At 37.8% G+C, this 17,041-nt stretch overlaps 1 protein-coding gene across 2 annotated transcripts; it reads left to right on the top strand.

Annotated features, from left to right (window-relative positions):
- Positions 1-431: 431 nt before the first annotated feature.
- LOC149793965 (uncharacterized) lies at positions 432-16,185 on the top strand. Of its 2 annotated transcripts, none has more exons than XM_089967899.1 (7): positions 432-578; positions 2,380-2,691; positions 9,212-9,520; positions 11,057-11,143; positions 11,491-11,586; positions 12,284-12,982; positions 14,031-16,185. In XM_089967899.1, the coding sequence occupies exons 1-7, from the start codon at positions 518-520 to the stop codon at positions 14,246-14,248; spliced, it is 1,782 nt and encodes a 593-aa protein (XP_089824025.1). In that variant the 5' UTR covers positions 432-517; the 3' UTR covers positions 14,249-16,185. The 2 variants fall into 2 exon arrangements, with proteins under 2 accessions (XP_089824025.1, XP_089824024.1); XM_089967898.1 differs by having other exon boundaries at positions 14,028-16,185.
- The last annotated feature ends 856 nt before the right edge of the window (positions 16,186-17,041 follow it).

Raw genomic sequence — 17,041 nt, 5'->3', positions numbered from 1 at the left:
CTTTTAATTTTCATTTAAACGTTCGAACCTATTACAAATATTTGTAGTCTGACTGAAATACTAATTATGATGCTATTAGTATTTGATAAATCATATAGGAGCTAGTCTTGTTTGCTGTTTCGTTTTATCTGGCGCAATATTCGATATAGTAGCAAGGAGGTCAAGTTATCTAACTAAATCTTATCCTCTATTTAACTTGACTGGTATATTTCAAAATCTAAAACTTCTGTCACAACCTTTACTACAGTTGTGTTTTGCTGCGTTCAACCGAAAATCAATCTGCTTTCTTTCCTTTCCTCCCGAAATATTTTGATCAACACTCCTTCCTCAGATTTGTATCTGTTATTGTTATGATTTTAGTTCATGAGACTATGACTCAGAGACAGAATTGTTTAACATCTTTTCCTTACCAGCGATAATAATGACTGCAATATAATAGAACTGACTGCTCTGTGAGATTCATCAATACATTTTTACCGTTTGCAAATTGTGTGGAGCCAGATCTCGTTTCAAAATAATGGAGACCGTAATCAAGATATGCCTTTTTCTCGTGTTGTTTGGAATTGATTATACCAATGGTAAGTCAAGGTAGTAATGTTTAACAAAGAAACATTTAAATTCAGAATAATTTCAGATCAAGGAGACACAATAGCTGCTGAGTTAAGTGTTGACCGTATGAAATGAATCATACCTGAAAGATGCATCATGATGTACAGATGAATAGGTTATTTACTGTAAATAATGTGCAGAATCATGTAGAGTCAAATTGGTTATTTATCTAAATAATGAGTTGTAATCGACTATACAAGTACAACGGTGTTCTTATGTTATCTACCATTTCAAGCCAGAAAATTATATATTTCGTCGATAAAATGTATTACTTAAATGTACAAGATAATGTCATTTATGTATTTGAAATTTGCTGTTGTTGTTGTTGTAGGGCTTAACGCCATTTTTCAGCACAAGATAAGCTATTCATGGCGGCCAGTATTAATGGTGGAGGAAGAACCCGGAAAACCCCCGGAAAGAACCACCGACCCACGAGAAGCTACTGGCAAGCTTTCTCACATAACCACATCACCTTAATCCGAGACTCGAACCGACGCAGACAGAGGTGAGATGGCAGTGATCCGTAACGGTGAGCGCTTTAGACCACTCGGCCACTCGGGGCCCCTGTATTTGAAAGTAATATGTCTCACTTGTAAGATGATACAAAATGATCACATTAAATAGTGTAGGAATTAGTTTTCAGAATGTACTCTACTGATTTAAAAAAACGATTGGGGACGTATTCTAATATTTATTAGAACTCTGAAACCCACAAGAAAATATGTTTTCAATTCGAATTGATCTATTCACTCAGAAAAAGCACAATTGTGTTGTTTTGGCAGATGCGCGAGCGTGTGTGTTTGAAGAAAAAAGATTATTTAACAAGGAATTTTGAGTAATTGCTGAACTGTTCTTATGTTGCTGGAACTACAAATTCACTTATGATATTTGATTCCTTTTAAATATTAATTTCAACGTTGTCATGAACTGTCCCAAAATGAATTCATGTTATTAACGTACACGGGTGAATAGCAGTAATGCATGATTTTAAAATATGTCAAAAGATTTATGAAATATTGGTTCTTCAAGTGATGAATGTCTGGTTGAAATTAAACAACTATATATTATTCCAGACAGGATAAGCACGCATGCCCTTAAAAACGTTATATGATCGTAGCAGTGTAGTGGGCTGATTTCGCTGCATGGACTATATCTGTGACAATCTTCTTAGCGGCTTCATAGATATGCTTACGAATTGTGAGAATGGTGTAATCATGATCTTTATTCACAGATGTTTCTGGAAAATCTTTAAGAACGTGTACATAGACGCATATGTAATTTTGAACACCAGATTTTAAATTTAACGTGATAGGCGAACTGTAGCTGATTTCAATTTACTTTTTAGTAAATTGAAAACAGATAGTTAGCATATCAGATTAAGGCTCATCAATTTCAAAAAAGAAATGTTTAATAATTTTCTATAACAAATGTATGAAGTACGATTCCCACTCGACTGTGGTTATTCGTACACGTGATTATAATCGTTCACTATCGCTAACTGTGACCCACGGAAGAAGTTTTATAGTATGGGATACATTGTATTTGAAATCACCTACAGGCTCTGTGGACATAGCCTGCGAGTACATAATCAGATAGAAAACGATATTCATTTCAATGAAGACAATATTAATGCATGTATTTAGATAACATTTCGAATATGTATATCTACACATATATATATCAATTGGCATCAAAAATTTAGATATCCAGCAATGAATCGAATGATAATATATTTTAAACATATTCAATCACTATTATTTATATATGTAGCTTTTACACCGGAGATATATACTCAAGAAGATAATGTAACGGTGTGCATCAATAAAACCTCAACAGATGGAAACAAGACGTTGGAAATCAACTTCTCTGGTTACACCAGCAATCTACATTACACTAATGTGATGACGTACGATCCACGGACTACATCTATTTCCAGAAACTATACTGGTCGAATACAAATGATAAACTCGAGTCTAAATACTTTCAGTTTTCTGCTACTAAATGTCACTTTTATTGATAGTGGAAATTTTACAGTCTGCGAAAATTCCCAAGAGAAAGGAAAAACAAGTATTCTTGTTACACGTATGTATTCTTTTCACCTTCTGTTAATAATTAGAGAAGTAAGATTTTCAAGATTCATATATGCCAGCATACATGTTGCATGTACAATTCCATAACAGACGGACAAATAAATACAGTCAAGCATCTATTAATTGGCAATCTGCCTTCATAAATATTACTTTACAACTAATCATAACTAATCACAATGACTCATCAATCTTGTGTATCATTCGTGTAAGAAACAATTGACTCCTCAAGAATGGCAAAGTTGGGTGGGTCACCAATCTAGCTTTGTCGCTATGGCTATAACAACCTCTTGACCGAATTTTAGAAACTGATTCAACTGCAGTTCGCCCTACATGAGACATTTTTAAATTTTGTTTTTATTTCTCATATCAAGGTTTTAAAATACATTCCAGAAAAGTTTTAACTGATATAAGTTTTTGAAAAAGAAAGAAAAATTCATGCATCCTTGAACTTTAGTACGTTTTCAAAACGTAAAACTGTAAAATCAAAAAGAAGAAAAATGTATTCTGATCTAAAACAAGCTATATTGGTCCAGATTAGTCATTATTTCCTTGTCCTACCGTAGATTATTGTGGTAACCTTCGCATGTCGGTATGTCCATAACCACTCCTGCTCCTAAACGGGTCTCTGGATATTTGCCTCCTTTTGGAACATAGTGTGTCCATGTAAATGCAATTCAAACCTTATGAGCTCTGCGCAGAGTAAACGGTGCAAAATAAAAATATCATAGTTACATCGATCAGGACACATCATATATGTAGGGATCTTTGCTTTACCACCCAATGTAATTCTTCGTGGAGGGGGAGTGTGATTAAAAATGACATGTAAGGTGTCGTAAGCAAGACATGCAAATAGCTCAGGTTTTATGAATTTTCTAAATCCGAATGGGCACTGATGAGTGCTTTTGTGTTAAAAACATGACACCATGAATACATGTTCAGTAGATGGCGTTGATAATATCCCAGATTTCATTTTGAAAAGAAGTTTTAAAAACAAATTTGACAATTTTTTGTGCTAAAGCTTGGCAGTTTGAAAACCATGTTCATTATAGATTATTTTACTGTATACAATAAAAGTATATGTTTATCTAAATATCTTCGTTAAGAACGTTACCAATTCAATTAAGTCACTTCCTTCTGAATATAATATGTTATCTCATTAGTATTATGGTCCCAAATAAATTATGTTCCTCTACTAATGTCGTAAAACACGTCGTATACTGGTCGAATAGCATACGTCTACAATAAGCGAAACCTAACATCGATTTTATGTACAACAGAGGGTTGGTGGTGAAGGTTTGAAACCATAAGACAGCATCTTATGCCATGCTAAAGGCAGTGAAGACAATAGTGAGTGCTTTACTAACGATTTTGACTCGGATCACAGTTATTTTTCATCTATGGTCTCTAGATTTATTTCCTAGTGATGAATTTTTCATTGTTTCCAAATCTTAAAAATCATAGGTTAATCTCAAGTAGCTTTAAACATTAACCCTTTTATGAGCGTTTGGAGTTTTCGAACCGTACCATGCAATCGGTCACTGACTTTGCTTCCTGATTAACATCGATGCCTCATTACTTACTGTGGAATGTCGTCGAAATACAAACAGACAACCGTACCATAATGCTCATATTCAAAACAATAAACCATTTATTCATTCTAAATTAATAGCAAGAATGCCTAAATATATCACTTGTATTACCACCTATATTGATAGAGACAAAACATGCTCACAAAATAGACTGGTTATTAATTCTTGGTCCTGAACTGGAATTTATCATTGTGATCTGAGTCCATTTACAGCTAGGTTAGCTAAATATAGCAGATGTAAGTGGTCAGCATATGATAATATAAATTTAAAGCTGGAGTGACTGGCTCCAGCAAGTTTAAACGCCCAGCGGAAGTTCCGTTCCATTTACAACAGGAACGGCTGGAACCATAAAGATCAACATCCCAGAGGAAGATGGTATACAACTGGGACGAAATGATACAGTATGGTTAGCTGCCCAATATATAATGATAGCTAGCATGGCTAAACACCCAGTTGATACTGATATCCATATACAGCTGCATCAACTTAATCCAAGAGGGATAACTGCCCTGTCGATGCAAGTTTAAAACTGGAACTACTAGTTCCGATACGCTTAACTTCTCCGAGGACGATGGTATGCATGTACGCCTGGGACATGATTTAGAAAGGCTAGATATATATAAGTATAAAGATGGCTTGACGTCGCTTGCGAAGATTAGGAAGGGGTATCTCCATGTCTATTGCACACGCGCTGGTGGATGACGAGCCCAATGCGTGACCGGAACGCCCGTCCACAGAGGGTGCAGGGAAATATATGGATTGTGGTGGGTGCTGCCGATCGTTCCCGGTTTATTCTTCGCCATCGTTTTTCCTCCAAGATGGCCCGTTCAGAAGTGGCAGCGGCCTGGTGAACTGTACGTCGCCAGCTTCCACGGTCAGCAGGTTGTGATGCTCATTGGTGGTGATCGAAGCCACAGGTGGTGAGGGTCTTTTTTAAGGAGTCTTTATATCTCTTTCGAGGTGTCCCTCTATCACGGTGGATAGTTGACAGCTCATCATATAGTGCAATCTGGAAACATGCAATGCATAGCGAAGAAGCTTTATCTTCATGAGCGTGACCTCAACGCTGTTGATCCCTGCTTGTTTGAGGACTTCAGTGTTGGTGACGAAGTCAACCCAGTGGATGTTGAGGATGGTGCGGAGGCAGCGCTGATGGAAGCGAACAAGGAGTCGGAGGTGGTGGCTGTAGGTGACCCTTGATTCGGCGCCATATAGGATGGTGGTCAGTATGACAGCTCTGTAGATACTGATCTTTGTATCTATCTTGAGAATGGCGTTGTGCCAGACTCGTTTATACAGTCAGCCGGAGGCGCTGTTTGCCTTGGCCAGTCTGTTGTCTATTTCTTTGTTAATCTTGGCATCAGAGGATATCACACAGCCCATGTAGGTGAACTGGTGGACTAGGTTCAGCTTTGTCTCGTCAGCAAGGGAGGCGTCGTCTGCAAAGAGATGTTCTCTAATCAGTTTTTCCAAGTGTTTGGTGTGGGAATGAAATCGCCTTAAGTTGAAGAGGTTGCCGTCAGTACGAAATCGGATATAGATGCCATCTTCGTCATCAAGATCTCATGTTGCTTTTTGGAGCATTGTACTGAAGAAGGTTGAGAACAGTATGGGGCCAGAACGCAGCCCTGTTTCACGCCATTTGTAATGGGGAAGGTCTGTGACACGTCGGTATTGTTTCTGACCTGACCAAGCTGGTCTTCATAAAGATGGATGACCATGGTAAGGAAAGTAGGAGGACAGCCAAGCTTTTCAAGGATTTTCCACAGTCCAGTTCTGCTCACCGTCTCAAATGCCTTCGCCAGGTCCACCAATGTCATGTACAGTCCTTTGTTTTGTTCTGGGCATTTTTCCAGGATCTGTCTCAGGACGAACACAATGCCAGTTGTGCCCCTATGGACTCTGAAGCCACATTGACTCTCTGGAGCATGTCCTTCTGCAATGGTGGACACAGGTCTGTTTTATAAAACTCTAGCAAGGAATTTGCCTACAATGGAGAGCAGAGTTATCCCACAGTAGTTTGAGTAGTCAGACATTTACCCTTTGTTTTTGTACAAGGTGATGATGACTGCATCTCGGAAGTCTTGCATAACTTAACCCTCGCTCCCAGCAGCAAATGAAGATCTCGTGGGGTTAGGTGTACAATTCTACACCTCCTCTCTTCCATATCTCTATTGAGATACCATCTTTTCTTGCAGCCTTTCCTGTCTTGAGATGTTATATGGCTTTTACAGTGTCTTGCAGTGTGGGTGCCTCATCAAGTTCCATCTTATGTGGCTGTTGTGGGATGAGATGAATAGCGCCCTCCTTGACTATACGGCAAGTGCTGACGAGGGTGTGGAAGTGCTCTGAACAGCGGTTCAGGATAGATTTACTGTCAGTGAGAAGATCATGGCCAGCTGAACTCCGTAGAGGGCTCCGTATTTGGAAGGAAGGATCATAAACTTCTTTCAGCGCATCATAGAACCCCTTGTAGTCACCAGTGTCAGCGTACAGCTGGGTTCTTTCTGCAAGCTCTGTCCATCATACTTTTTGTATGTCTCGGAGACTGTACTGGAGTGAGCTGCAGATAGGGCCGAATGCGGGTTTACTCTGTGGACAGGATGGTTGTACCAGATGGGCTTGGTACGCTGATTTCTTTTCGGCAAGCAGTTCTTGGATTTATTGGTTGTTTTCATCAAACCAGTCTTTGTTTTTCTTAGTGGTGAATCCAAGGAATTCTTCTGAGTTTTGCAGAATGGCAGCCTCGATGGGATTCCACGTCTCTTCTAGAGGTAGATCTTGCGGAAATTAAATTGTTCAAGTCTACACTGCAGCCTCTCCAGAAAATCTGCCTTGACCTCTTCAGACAACAGGTCTTCCATCTGGAGCTTCCTTTCGAGGTACTTCTTTGTTGTGGGCTTGAAGTGGAAGTCAAGCTTGCATCGGACAAGACGATGGTCTGTGTGGCACTCTGCACTGGGCATTACTCCAGTATGAAGGACACCTTTTAAGTCCTTCTGGCTTGATATGATGTTATCGATTATATACCAGTGTTTTGATCTAGGATGCATCCAGGTAGTTTTCAGGTTGTCTTTCTGCTGAAATACGGTATTTGTGATGGTGAGCTGTAATTCTGCGTAACATTCAAGAAGCAGGCGCTCATTGTCATTTCAGACACCCATGCTTCCCAAGGACGGCTTTCCAGGCTTCTGAGTCTCCGCCCACTCTGGCATTCAAATCTCCGAGGATGATTATTTTGTCGGTCTCTAGGACGCTCTTGCATAGTCTGCGCAGGTCAGCGTAGAATTGATCCTTTTCAGAAGGATCTGCCTGGAGTGTTGGAGCATATACACTGAAGAGTGTGGCGTGTTGTTGGTTCCCTAACGGGAGACGCATGGACATGATGCAGTCTGTGTGACCCGTGGGAAAGTTTGTTAACTTTGTGACGATTGAGTCCTTGACCATGAATCCGACTACAGCAAGTCGTTTTTTTTAGTTTTCGGTTCTTCTGACTCGTACAGTGTGTATGCAGCGCCGAGTTCTATCAAGCTTACCTCCTCTGAAAGTCGAACTTCGCTAAGTGCAGCAATGTCAACAGCAAGGCCAGACAGTTCGTGTGCGACTAAGGCAGAGCGTCGTTTTATTACGTTGCTCTCGGTTGAGTCTAGCATTGTCCTGATGTTCTCACAAGCCAGTTTTAGTCTTTTCCACGATGTGAATCAGGTGGGGTATGCCTTGTTGTTTGTTGCTGTTAAGATTCGATTACGTTGCAAGATGCCCTTTGGCTGGGGAACGCCGGCTGGTGGGGTGAAGAGACGAGCTTTGGTTAGGTCACCTTTTCTAGGCCCCTCATGCAGTGCTGTCATTGAAAAGGCTGCTTCGTCACTTACGCTGCTGCCGGGTGATGATGTCGTCTCCGGATCAACACCTGACGACCAAAGGCCTGAGTCACCTGCATGCACGATTGGGACTGAGGATTCCAGTAACATATTTCACCTGCCGTTTTCGCCTCTTTCCCATCGCTGCAGTTCTTGATAGAGTCGAACGTAAACAGTAGACAGTTCCTTCATGCCTATGCGATTAACATTTCATGGGAGTGCAGTCTGCGCAAATTGGCCTCACCCTTTAAACCTTGGGCTCATCTGCCGTAGTCGAGCAAACAAGAACGGTGACAGCGAGAACGTTTTATATTAGAGTTTCCCTTTCCTAGGTAGGTGGCCCACAATGGCTGAAGAGATATGCCTTCCCTGCTATTTCGAACCATAGTTTGTCGGCCAAAGCCGCATTCCACTAATACACATGGTGCGCCCTGCTCCCAAACACTTTGATGTTAAATGTAGAAACCTTCCGCCCTAGTAAGTGACTTCCCTGTAGAAGTTCATACGCACAGTAATGCAGTGTTAACATCACCCCCTCAACATCGTTTGTACTGGGGTAGGCCGGGAATGATTCCTTCCTGGAGGCAGAAGTGAGAGATTTGAGAAATGGATGAGAACCAGTGCGTCCATCTTCTCATATAATGTAGCTGCCAGACAAAAGAGGTACTAATTCTATCTAGTGCCTACTATACCCCTAGATACCCAACAGGTAATGGTATATATTTTCCCTCTTTTCCAGGACGTACATTAATCGACTGAATCCAGTAACGTTACCTGTCCACCGAATGTTTAGCAACGCTATATAGCTTAGACGACTAAAGTCAGCTACATTATTAGCTCAAAAACAGTAGAGGTTAATGCGGGACACGAAAGCACAATTATTTGATCCCAATTTCTGTAGTTCCTCCTGTAGACAACGCTGTCACTCTATAATCAAAATATATGATAAGGACATATAGGCGAACTGGTATTTCAATAGTCTTCACACTTTTTATGAATACAAGGATTGAAGATTAGTAATGTTTCCCTTATTATGATTCCAGTTTATTTCACTCTTTTCCAGGACGTAGATTAATTAGACAAGAGAATGAAACGATGATCCTCTCGTTCTTGTATAATAACGCATATACATCTTCGATTAAAATTTACGGGCCTATCGTTAACAGTATTTTAACAATCTACGATGTGGCACAGAAGAACTGTAACTATGATGGAAAACCCCATGCAGCACGGGATCGCATTGAAAATTGTGCATTAAATAAATGGAACTTCTGCCTCAACATTCGAGAAATAACGTTTCTAGAGAAGGGCGAATATACCGCCTGGAATGACCAAGGGATCCTTTTGGATTCTATATTTGTTGACGTTCGAGGTAAATATTTATGCAATGCGAATTCATTGAAATTACGTGCACTCTACATTAAAAATTTTGATTATTACTGATTTTGCAAAATGAAACTTAGAAAGGAATAATGTTGGTAAAAACACGCTACAAGGTGAATGTCTTAGCATGCCTACATGAATATTACATTTTTAAAGTTCTCTCCCTGGAAATGAATTGTAGCCTATTCCTGTTTGTATGGCTGCAAGAGAACCAAGCTCCAACTAAATGGGACGGCATTCCATCCCATAACAACCATGGGGAACGCTAGTAAAGATTCAAAACCAATGTATTCGTTAAGGATACTGGGACATTAATAACGTCATGCCTCAAACTTGTGATCTGCTTTATATACAATTAGGGCGATTAATCATTAACACTCTTCAAACACAAGATTACACAGCAAAAATTGTTTGCTTGATTTTGGTGATTATTTGCGTTTTATTTATTTGTTCTTTTTCTGATCTGTATATGAATATTAACCAAATTTTACCAATTGCAAAAGTGAATCAGAAATATCTTTAAATTTAGTGTTTCCTTTTAGCTTTATATTCCTTTGGCTATATATTAGGACATTTTCCAGAATACGGGGACATGATGCCTCCATACGTGTTTGGCAATTGCGAAAGTTTCATCATAAGTAAAATCAGCAAATCCCGACGAAATTGGCTCAGATATGTGACAGTATTGTCAGAAATGTGAGTGATTATATTTAAAATGTTGTTTGCATTATTAAAGGTCACTTAATGGTCGTGTCATTGACGACAATTTTACCTCTCTCTGCTCTGATATATGATGTCTTATTGCAAATGTTATCCTATTCTACTTGGGCAACATTATGCCTGCCAAAAAACAGTTACCGCTTTATCTCCAGCGGTGGGGGTATATAGTAATATTCATGTCCGCTAGACACCTTTTCTATCTTACGTAGATAATGTTACAACCTTTACTAACCGCAACCAGATTTGGTAAAATATTACGTTGATCCATTGATGATACACGTATCGACAAATCATGTTTCTCCCGCAATCTTCTTTATAATGTAATTGAACATTTGTTGTGAAATAATACAATCTCGCTACTTCCACAAGTTGCACCGTGTTTGATTGTCAATATTATGGTCATTGCCTAAAGATCCTCATATAAAAAACACACATAGCTGCCACAATGTTTTTGTTTTGTTTTTATGTTGTTTTTTTTTTTTGTATTGCAGATTTTTTTTGTCTTGTATTTCAGTGCAGTGCACGACACGATCTAACTTACATAATTTTTCATAGCGTTTGTCTTGCAGCTGTTATGGATTGCTGTGAAATTTGGTGTATTTAATGGCCATTGACTAAGGATGCGAAGATTTATGAATATTTGTCTATTTTATAACGTTTTTGACCTCTCTTGAGTGGATGAAACTTTTGACATAATTTTGTGAATGCGTTAGGAAGACTTTACGTAATTTTGCTTTACAGACCATTCTAACAAAGATGCATGACACTCAAGAAAGTAATAAAATAACAGCCTTTTGTTTAACAGATGACAACACATCAAGTCCGCAAATTACAAATCGGGATTTCAACTCTTCATGTATTCCTGATTCCCCGAGATCTAATGAAGAAAATGGTAAGTACCCAAAGACAATGCAAAATGAAGGAAGCAATTGATACTTTCTAGCTATTCACATACAATAAGTAAATTATATTCCGTTTATTGTATATTTTATAAAAACTAAAACGTACCGCTTAAATATTGGTTTTTCTTTATCTTCACAAATCATAAAGTGTCGCCAAATCACCCAAAACATCGTCTGTAAATATTTTGTACTATTATGAATTATTTAAATTGTACCTATTTTGTATCTTATATCAATCGATCGAGCTATATCTATTAGTAGAGAGGTCATCCTATATATCATTCATCAATCTGTGTTAGTGTCCTTGTAGAAACCAAACACATATATCTACTTTCAGAGATGACATTGCGGTATTTGGGCTCTTCAGTAGTGATTGTATTTGTAGCTGCTTTCCTGGTTATCATTGTGGTGTGGACGATTCGACAAAGAAAAGGTAGTATCAGACATTGGTCATGGGTTAATTGAAGTATTTGTACCTTAAGAGGAAAGGAAGAAGTTAATATTCCTTAGTGTATATTGTGAATGAAGATTCGTATACATTTGATGGCAGGGGGGTAAGTTCATTTGAAACCAAACATACGTGCTATTTTGAAAACTAACATATGACAGTGAAATCATTTTATGGTCGATTCATTCACTGGCTGTGAACAGCACATCAACGAATGCTAATTTATATCTTGATGAGGAAAAACTGGAGTAAAGTATTTTACCAGAATACGCTTCGGCAGCTTCCCCGGCCACGTCTGGTGTGAGCCTGTTGCCCTGCACCGATGGAGGCGAATCTGCAGCGCTAAGCAATGAGACAGTGGTTTTTTGGTTCTGTTTTTAAATAAAAAAGACATTTATGAACATATTTGCACTATAACAAATCCTTAAAACATATTACACATTTCAAATGCTGATTGAGAAAAATAATAAAGATTTGTAAAAATAAACTATAACCAATTGCTGATTGTTTTGTTGTTAATCGTTACTTTATACATTATATTTGGTTAATATCTTCAACCACAATCGAACGTTTGCGCAACAATTACCAATTATCAAATTAAGTTTATAAAATTAGCAAGGTATTCGTTTAATAATTGTATACATGTGATCCCACATAAGTTCTTCTCTTTCATAATTTTCAGTACCAAAGACCACGACTCATAATCCTACACACAGAAATGACAGACCAAATACTGCCGAGAGATCTCGTAATGAAGGGCAGAATTTAGAGGAAGCGTCCTATCCTGAAGAATGTAGAACGATTTCTACACAAATCGGCAATGCAGATGATCCAAATGATTTGATGAACAATAGAAGCCAGGACAAAGTCAAACTAAACGAGAAACATAATTGCACTCGAGGGTTACACTCTACAAAATCGGCCACGTTAACTACACGCAAATTACAGATACATTCAAATATATCGTCATCTAAAACCCTACCAAGTACTCATGGGTACAGCCATGTGCGTAAATTTGTTCAACTGAAAAAAGGACGTACATCGGATGAACCATATTTCAATTCTACCGAAAGCATTGCGGGACCGTCATTTGAATATGATCATGTGGTTCGGCTCACTTCTATGACATCTCGAGCACCCGCACCGGATCCCGTTGTAACCAAGAAAAACAAGGGACAAGTAATGATTGCAGATTCCATTTTGCGGCATACGAAAGTACACAAGAAGACGTCATCAAGAGTCGACCCATCAACTTTATACGCAAAGGCCAGCAAAAGGAGAACTGTGGAGACTCTTTGTATTGATTCCAGTGCTGAATATGGAAGCCGTGACTTTACCAGCGAATTTACTCATCCAGGTTCCTTACAGTTAGAAGAAATTAGTATGTGTACTTTAATATTCTGACCACTTTCTTTTTACGTAGTCAAACGAAACAACAAGTACATTTTTTCTGATGTGTCGGTTCTATAACACGTGATTTTACATGTATCATTTATTAATTTCATGACTGGTAAGAACTAGGTACATAAGTAAAATATATGTAGTGTATCGTGTGACTGTCACTCCAGTTTTGTTATTATCGACTCTTCATACCCCTCTGGACCAGGTGTACGTAGTTTTGCCTGTATTCTGTTTAGCATAAAGTGCGCGTTATCAGCCTGTTCACCCACATTTGTCATTGGCAAGTCTTCAAATGTCTCTGGACCAAACTAAACCCAGTTTGGCAGGAAGCATATACTGGCAAGCAAGTTTTAATATTCCGTGACGTTAACAAAACTCTCCGAACAACTCTTCATTAAATGTCCTAAGAATTTTTTTAACAAAAACTGAAAGCATTTTAGCACAAATGATGTTCATCCTCAGTCTAACATGTTTTCCTCTACAGATTTTGAAAACCAAGATCAGTTTATCACAGCATTTTGAATTTCAACAAGTGATGCAAAACTAACATTCAAAATGGCTTCATCAATTAAATTATTAACATGTTTAGCATCAAAAGCAGAATTTTACAAAGTTGCACAGAGACCATCATTTAGGTACTTTCCGCATGCTACAACTAACGTAGATCTACATTAATAAATATGGTGGACAACGCTAGAACAAAAACAAAACGAAAAAGACATATAACGTATTTATCTTATTTAGACCAAATTTGACTCAAAGCATCCTACTAAACCCAGATGACCTGCGCATCAGCTCTTCATTCTAGCATAGAGTCAATATCATGAATAAAAGCGATCTCATGCAAAATTTCAGCTCTTTTCTACTTAATATATTCACAAACCAATTAGTATGTTGTACTTATTTTCTCTTTAGTTTGAATTTAACCAAAATATTTGGTAAATGGTACAAAACTTTGGAGACGTTTTACAACATTTGCATTGTTTATTGGTTATTTATCTCTTTTATTTCCTTTTTTCCTTCAGCAGACTTAAAACGTCAAGATGCGTCGCAAGGTGTGAATTATGAACTGGCTAAAAACGTTTGTGACGATTCATCTGCCATAGAAAAAGAACATAAGAAAAATCAGTCATATGATGTCTTAAACGGAGATCTGATAGTTGACGCCAACTTACAACGGTCGAGGAGGAGTCTGGATGGGACTTTCATGAATGAAGATTATTATGATTCCCTTTCTAGCTCATAATTGTTTCAAACACTGTCTTAAAAGCGAACTAGACCCAGATAGTCTAGTTTGTTTGTTTAGTTTTTGGCGAACACTAGTATTTCGGGCTAAGAATTGCATTGATTACAATCGAAGCTCTGGATATTTTAAAAATAGCAACTCATGTTACACAGATTGTACTTTTAGGCTTAAGATAAGTGAAAGATTACTTTTTGACAGGAGAATGACTAATTTTTTCAAAAAGAATTAAATCCAACAATTAGAATATCAAGTCGAAAGGATGATATAGATGAAGACTTTGTGGCTTTCTCTTCGGACATCAAAAATATCAACATAATCTGCTCACATTAGACTTTTGTTCTTTACACCTGAGTATATCATTAGTGAATTCTGCCCACTTCGTCCTAATTTCCTTACTTTTTCCAAATAACCGTATACTTGGTGCCTCCGATTACGTAGTGTTCTTTCATAAGCAATGAGTGCGTAAGTTTAAACATGCAGTAAACGTACCTGACTAATATATAAATAATGTTATTCTCTCACACGATCTTCAAGATACAAGCATGTTCCATGATATTGACATATATTATCATAGTATTTTTCTCCATAATAGCACGAGTGTAAAATAATTTAAAACATTTATCAGAGTATACTTGTTCTGTTTGTTTTGTTTTTATGGTTTTTTAGAGTACTTCAATTACAAAACTGACTTTGTCATGTCAAGGAAATGGGAGTTGAATGGCTTTCCCAATGACACACTGAAACGAAGCAGCCTGCCCAGGATGGCCTGGGAGAACACCGAACGTGCGACATTTCGATTCCGCTGCTGACTTTGACAATTGCTTATGTATAGCTCAATTAAATATTACATCTTCACGTAATAAGTTATATCATATTGAAAATAAACTAGGATAATGTCTTGTTACTTCGATAACCGAAGTGCAGTGACTGTTGATTACTTAATTTTGTTTGAATTGATTCATATGTATACAGTGATGACCTGACTTTGACTGGCTTGACCCATTTTCGTCTGTTGATAACTTAGTTTTCTCTGTCCTGTTAATATGTGTCTACTGATTTTATTTTGGTTGCCACAGGTGGCTGAATTGTCTAAACCGCTTGCCTTTAACGATCACTGCAACTTCACCTCTGTCCGTTTGGGTTCCTGTCTCGGGTTTGACCAATGTGGGTATGTGAGAAAGATTGCCAGTAGCTTCCAGTGGGTCTTCTTGTCTAAATGGGGTTTTCTTGAGTTCTTCCTGCACTAATTATACTTGCCTCCATATCATGTATTAAAACCATAACAGCAACCTATTTTGTCTGGTTTGAATGATCTCTGTTAATGACTTATAGTTGTCTACTTTCAATTGTTTGAGCCTATTGATTCATTACTTTTGTCTGGCTTCATCCATAAGTGACTATTGATGATTTTATTGTATCTTACTTGATTCCAAGGTGTCTAATGACCAACACATTTTATGTCTTAAACTTTATGTGTCGAATGATGACTTAAATTTGTCTATTTCTATCCGTTTCAATCTTTTAATGACTAAATTCTGTCTGGTTTGACTGATGCTTCTATTGATGACTTAATAATATTCGGCTATAACACCACCAATTAGATTTGATACGAACACGTATGAAGGTTGAGTCGTGAACTAGATCTCTGAAAACATTCTCCATCCTGGTAGTTTTGATGTTATATTGGAAATAATGGATTATGTATTAAATGGAGTATTTAAAACCGCTGTTTTCTACTTATCAATATGTATTGATCTCATTCTTAAAACATGCATTTAGTAGAATGTTTAAGTACAATCACTCATTGTGTGTGCACATGAAAACGTTGTTATTCTAGACGATTTAAATGATGACCTAATGCTAAATACTTCGATTTCTACAGCAATTGGTTATGGCAAAACTAGACTCGAAATAATAAAGATCATATTTGATTTGCATTCCTTTATGTGTACTGTTCATAAATCTCTCCGGGAACAATGTTTCCCAAGAACCAGTAATTCAAGGAACTATAGTGATTGTACCAAGTACAAACCAATATGATTCTTGAATTGAATAGTGAAACTTACACAAAGGGTCATATTCAAATGCTTATAATGTAATTAACTCTATCAAAACTATCCACTGTATAGTTGTCAGTCAAGAGTCCTGTCTTGTCATTCGATTACTCGCCATCAGCTTATCGATATTTATCAAACGGCTTATGCAGCTTGTAGCTATCATAAAAATATGCCAAATCTGTTGTGTGATATCTCCAGCGCATTCGACATGGTTTGACATTGTAGTTTTTTGTGCAAATTAAGAACATATGAAATTACACATCCGCTTTCGAAACTTTTTACATCAGGCCCAAAGGTGAGAGTCTGATATGCCAAAGATTTGTACACTGCAAGCCTGCCTTTTAAAACGTCTGCTGACTGGATAGGAAAATATTTGCAAGGTGGCCCCATATGCCAGAAGGTTAGGCACCCCTGGTTTAGATGCTACGTTTCTGATAGTAAAATATTTGTGGGGCGAAACATATATCAATCTGAATTTAAGCCAGTTCAAGGAGGTGTTCCACATGTGAGAGTTTTAAGACCGTTGCGTTTTCACTGTATTTAAGCAATATTGATAATTGTATACGTGGACTTGGGAGATTATTTTTCAGATGTAATCTCTTTGGTGCAAGCGTTAATAATAATGAAGAAATTAAACAAGTTTTAAGCGCCGATCATGAAACTCTAAACTACAGGCCTGGTCTTCACAATGGCAAGAAAGGTTTAATCCAACAAAACAGATGCGTTGGTGTTTACC

Source organism: Sinohyriopsis cumingii, chromosome 8, assembly GCF_028554795.1.
Source record: "Sinohyriopsis cumingii isolate HCF-2022 chromosome 8, ASM2855479v2, whole genome shotgun sequence".
Taxonomy (NCBI): domain Eukaryota; kingdom Metazoa; phylum Mollusca; class Bivalvia; order Unionida; family Unionidae; genus Sinohyriopsis; species Sinohyriopsis cumingii.
Note: the sequence above shows the minus strand (reverse complement) of the source record. Positions and strands in the feature narration are given on the sequence as shown.

Coding starts and splice junctions, on each gene's coding strand:
- LOC149793965 (XM_089967898.1), top strand. CDS start 518: ATGGAGACCGTAATCAAGATATGCCTTTTTCTCGTGTTGTTTGGAATT. Junction 2,692..9,211: donor AACAAGTATTCTTGTTACAC/GTATGTATTCTT, acceptor ACTCTTTTCCAG/GACGTAGATTAATTAGACAA. Junction 9,521..11,056: donor TATATTTGTTGACGTTCGAG/GTAAATATTTAT, acceptor TTTGTTTAACAG/ATGACAACACATCAAGTCCG.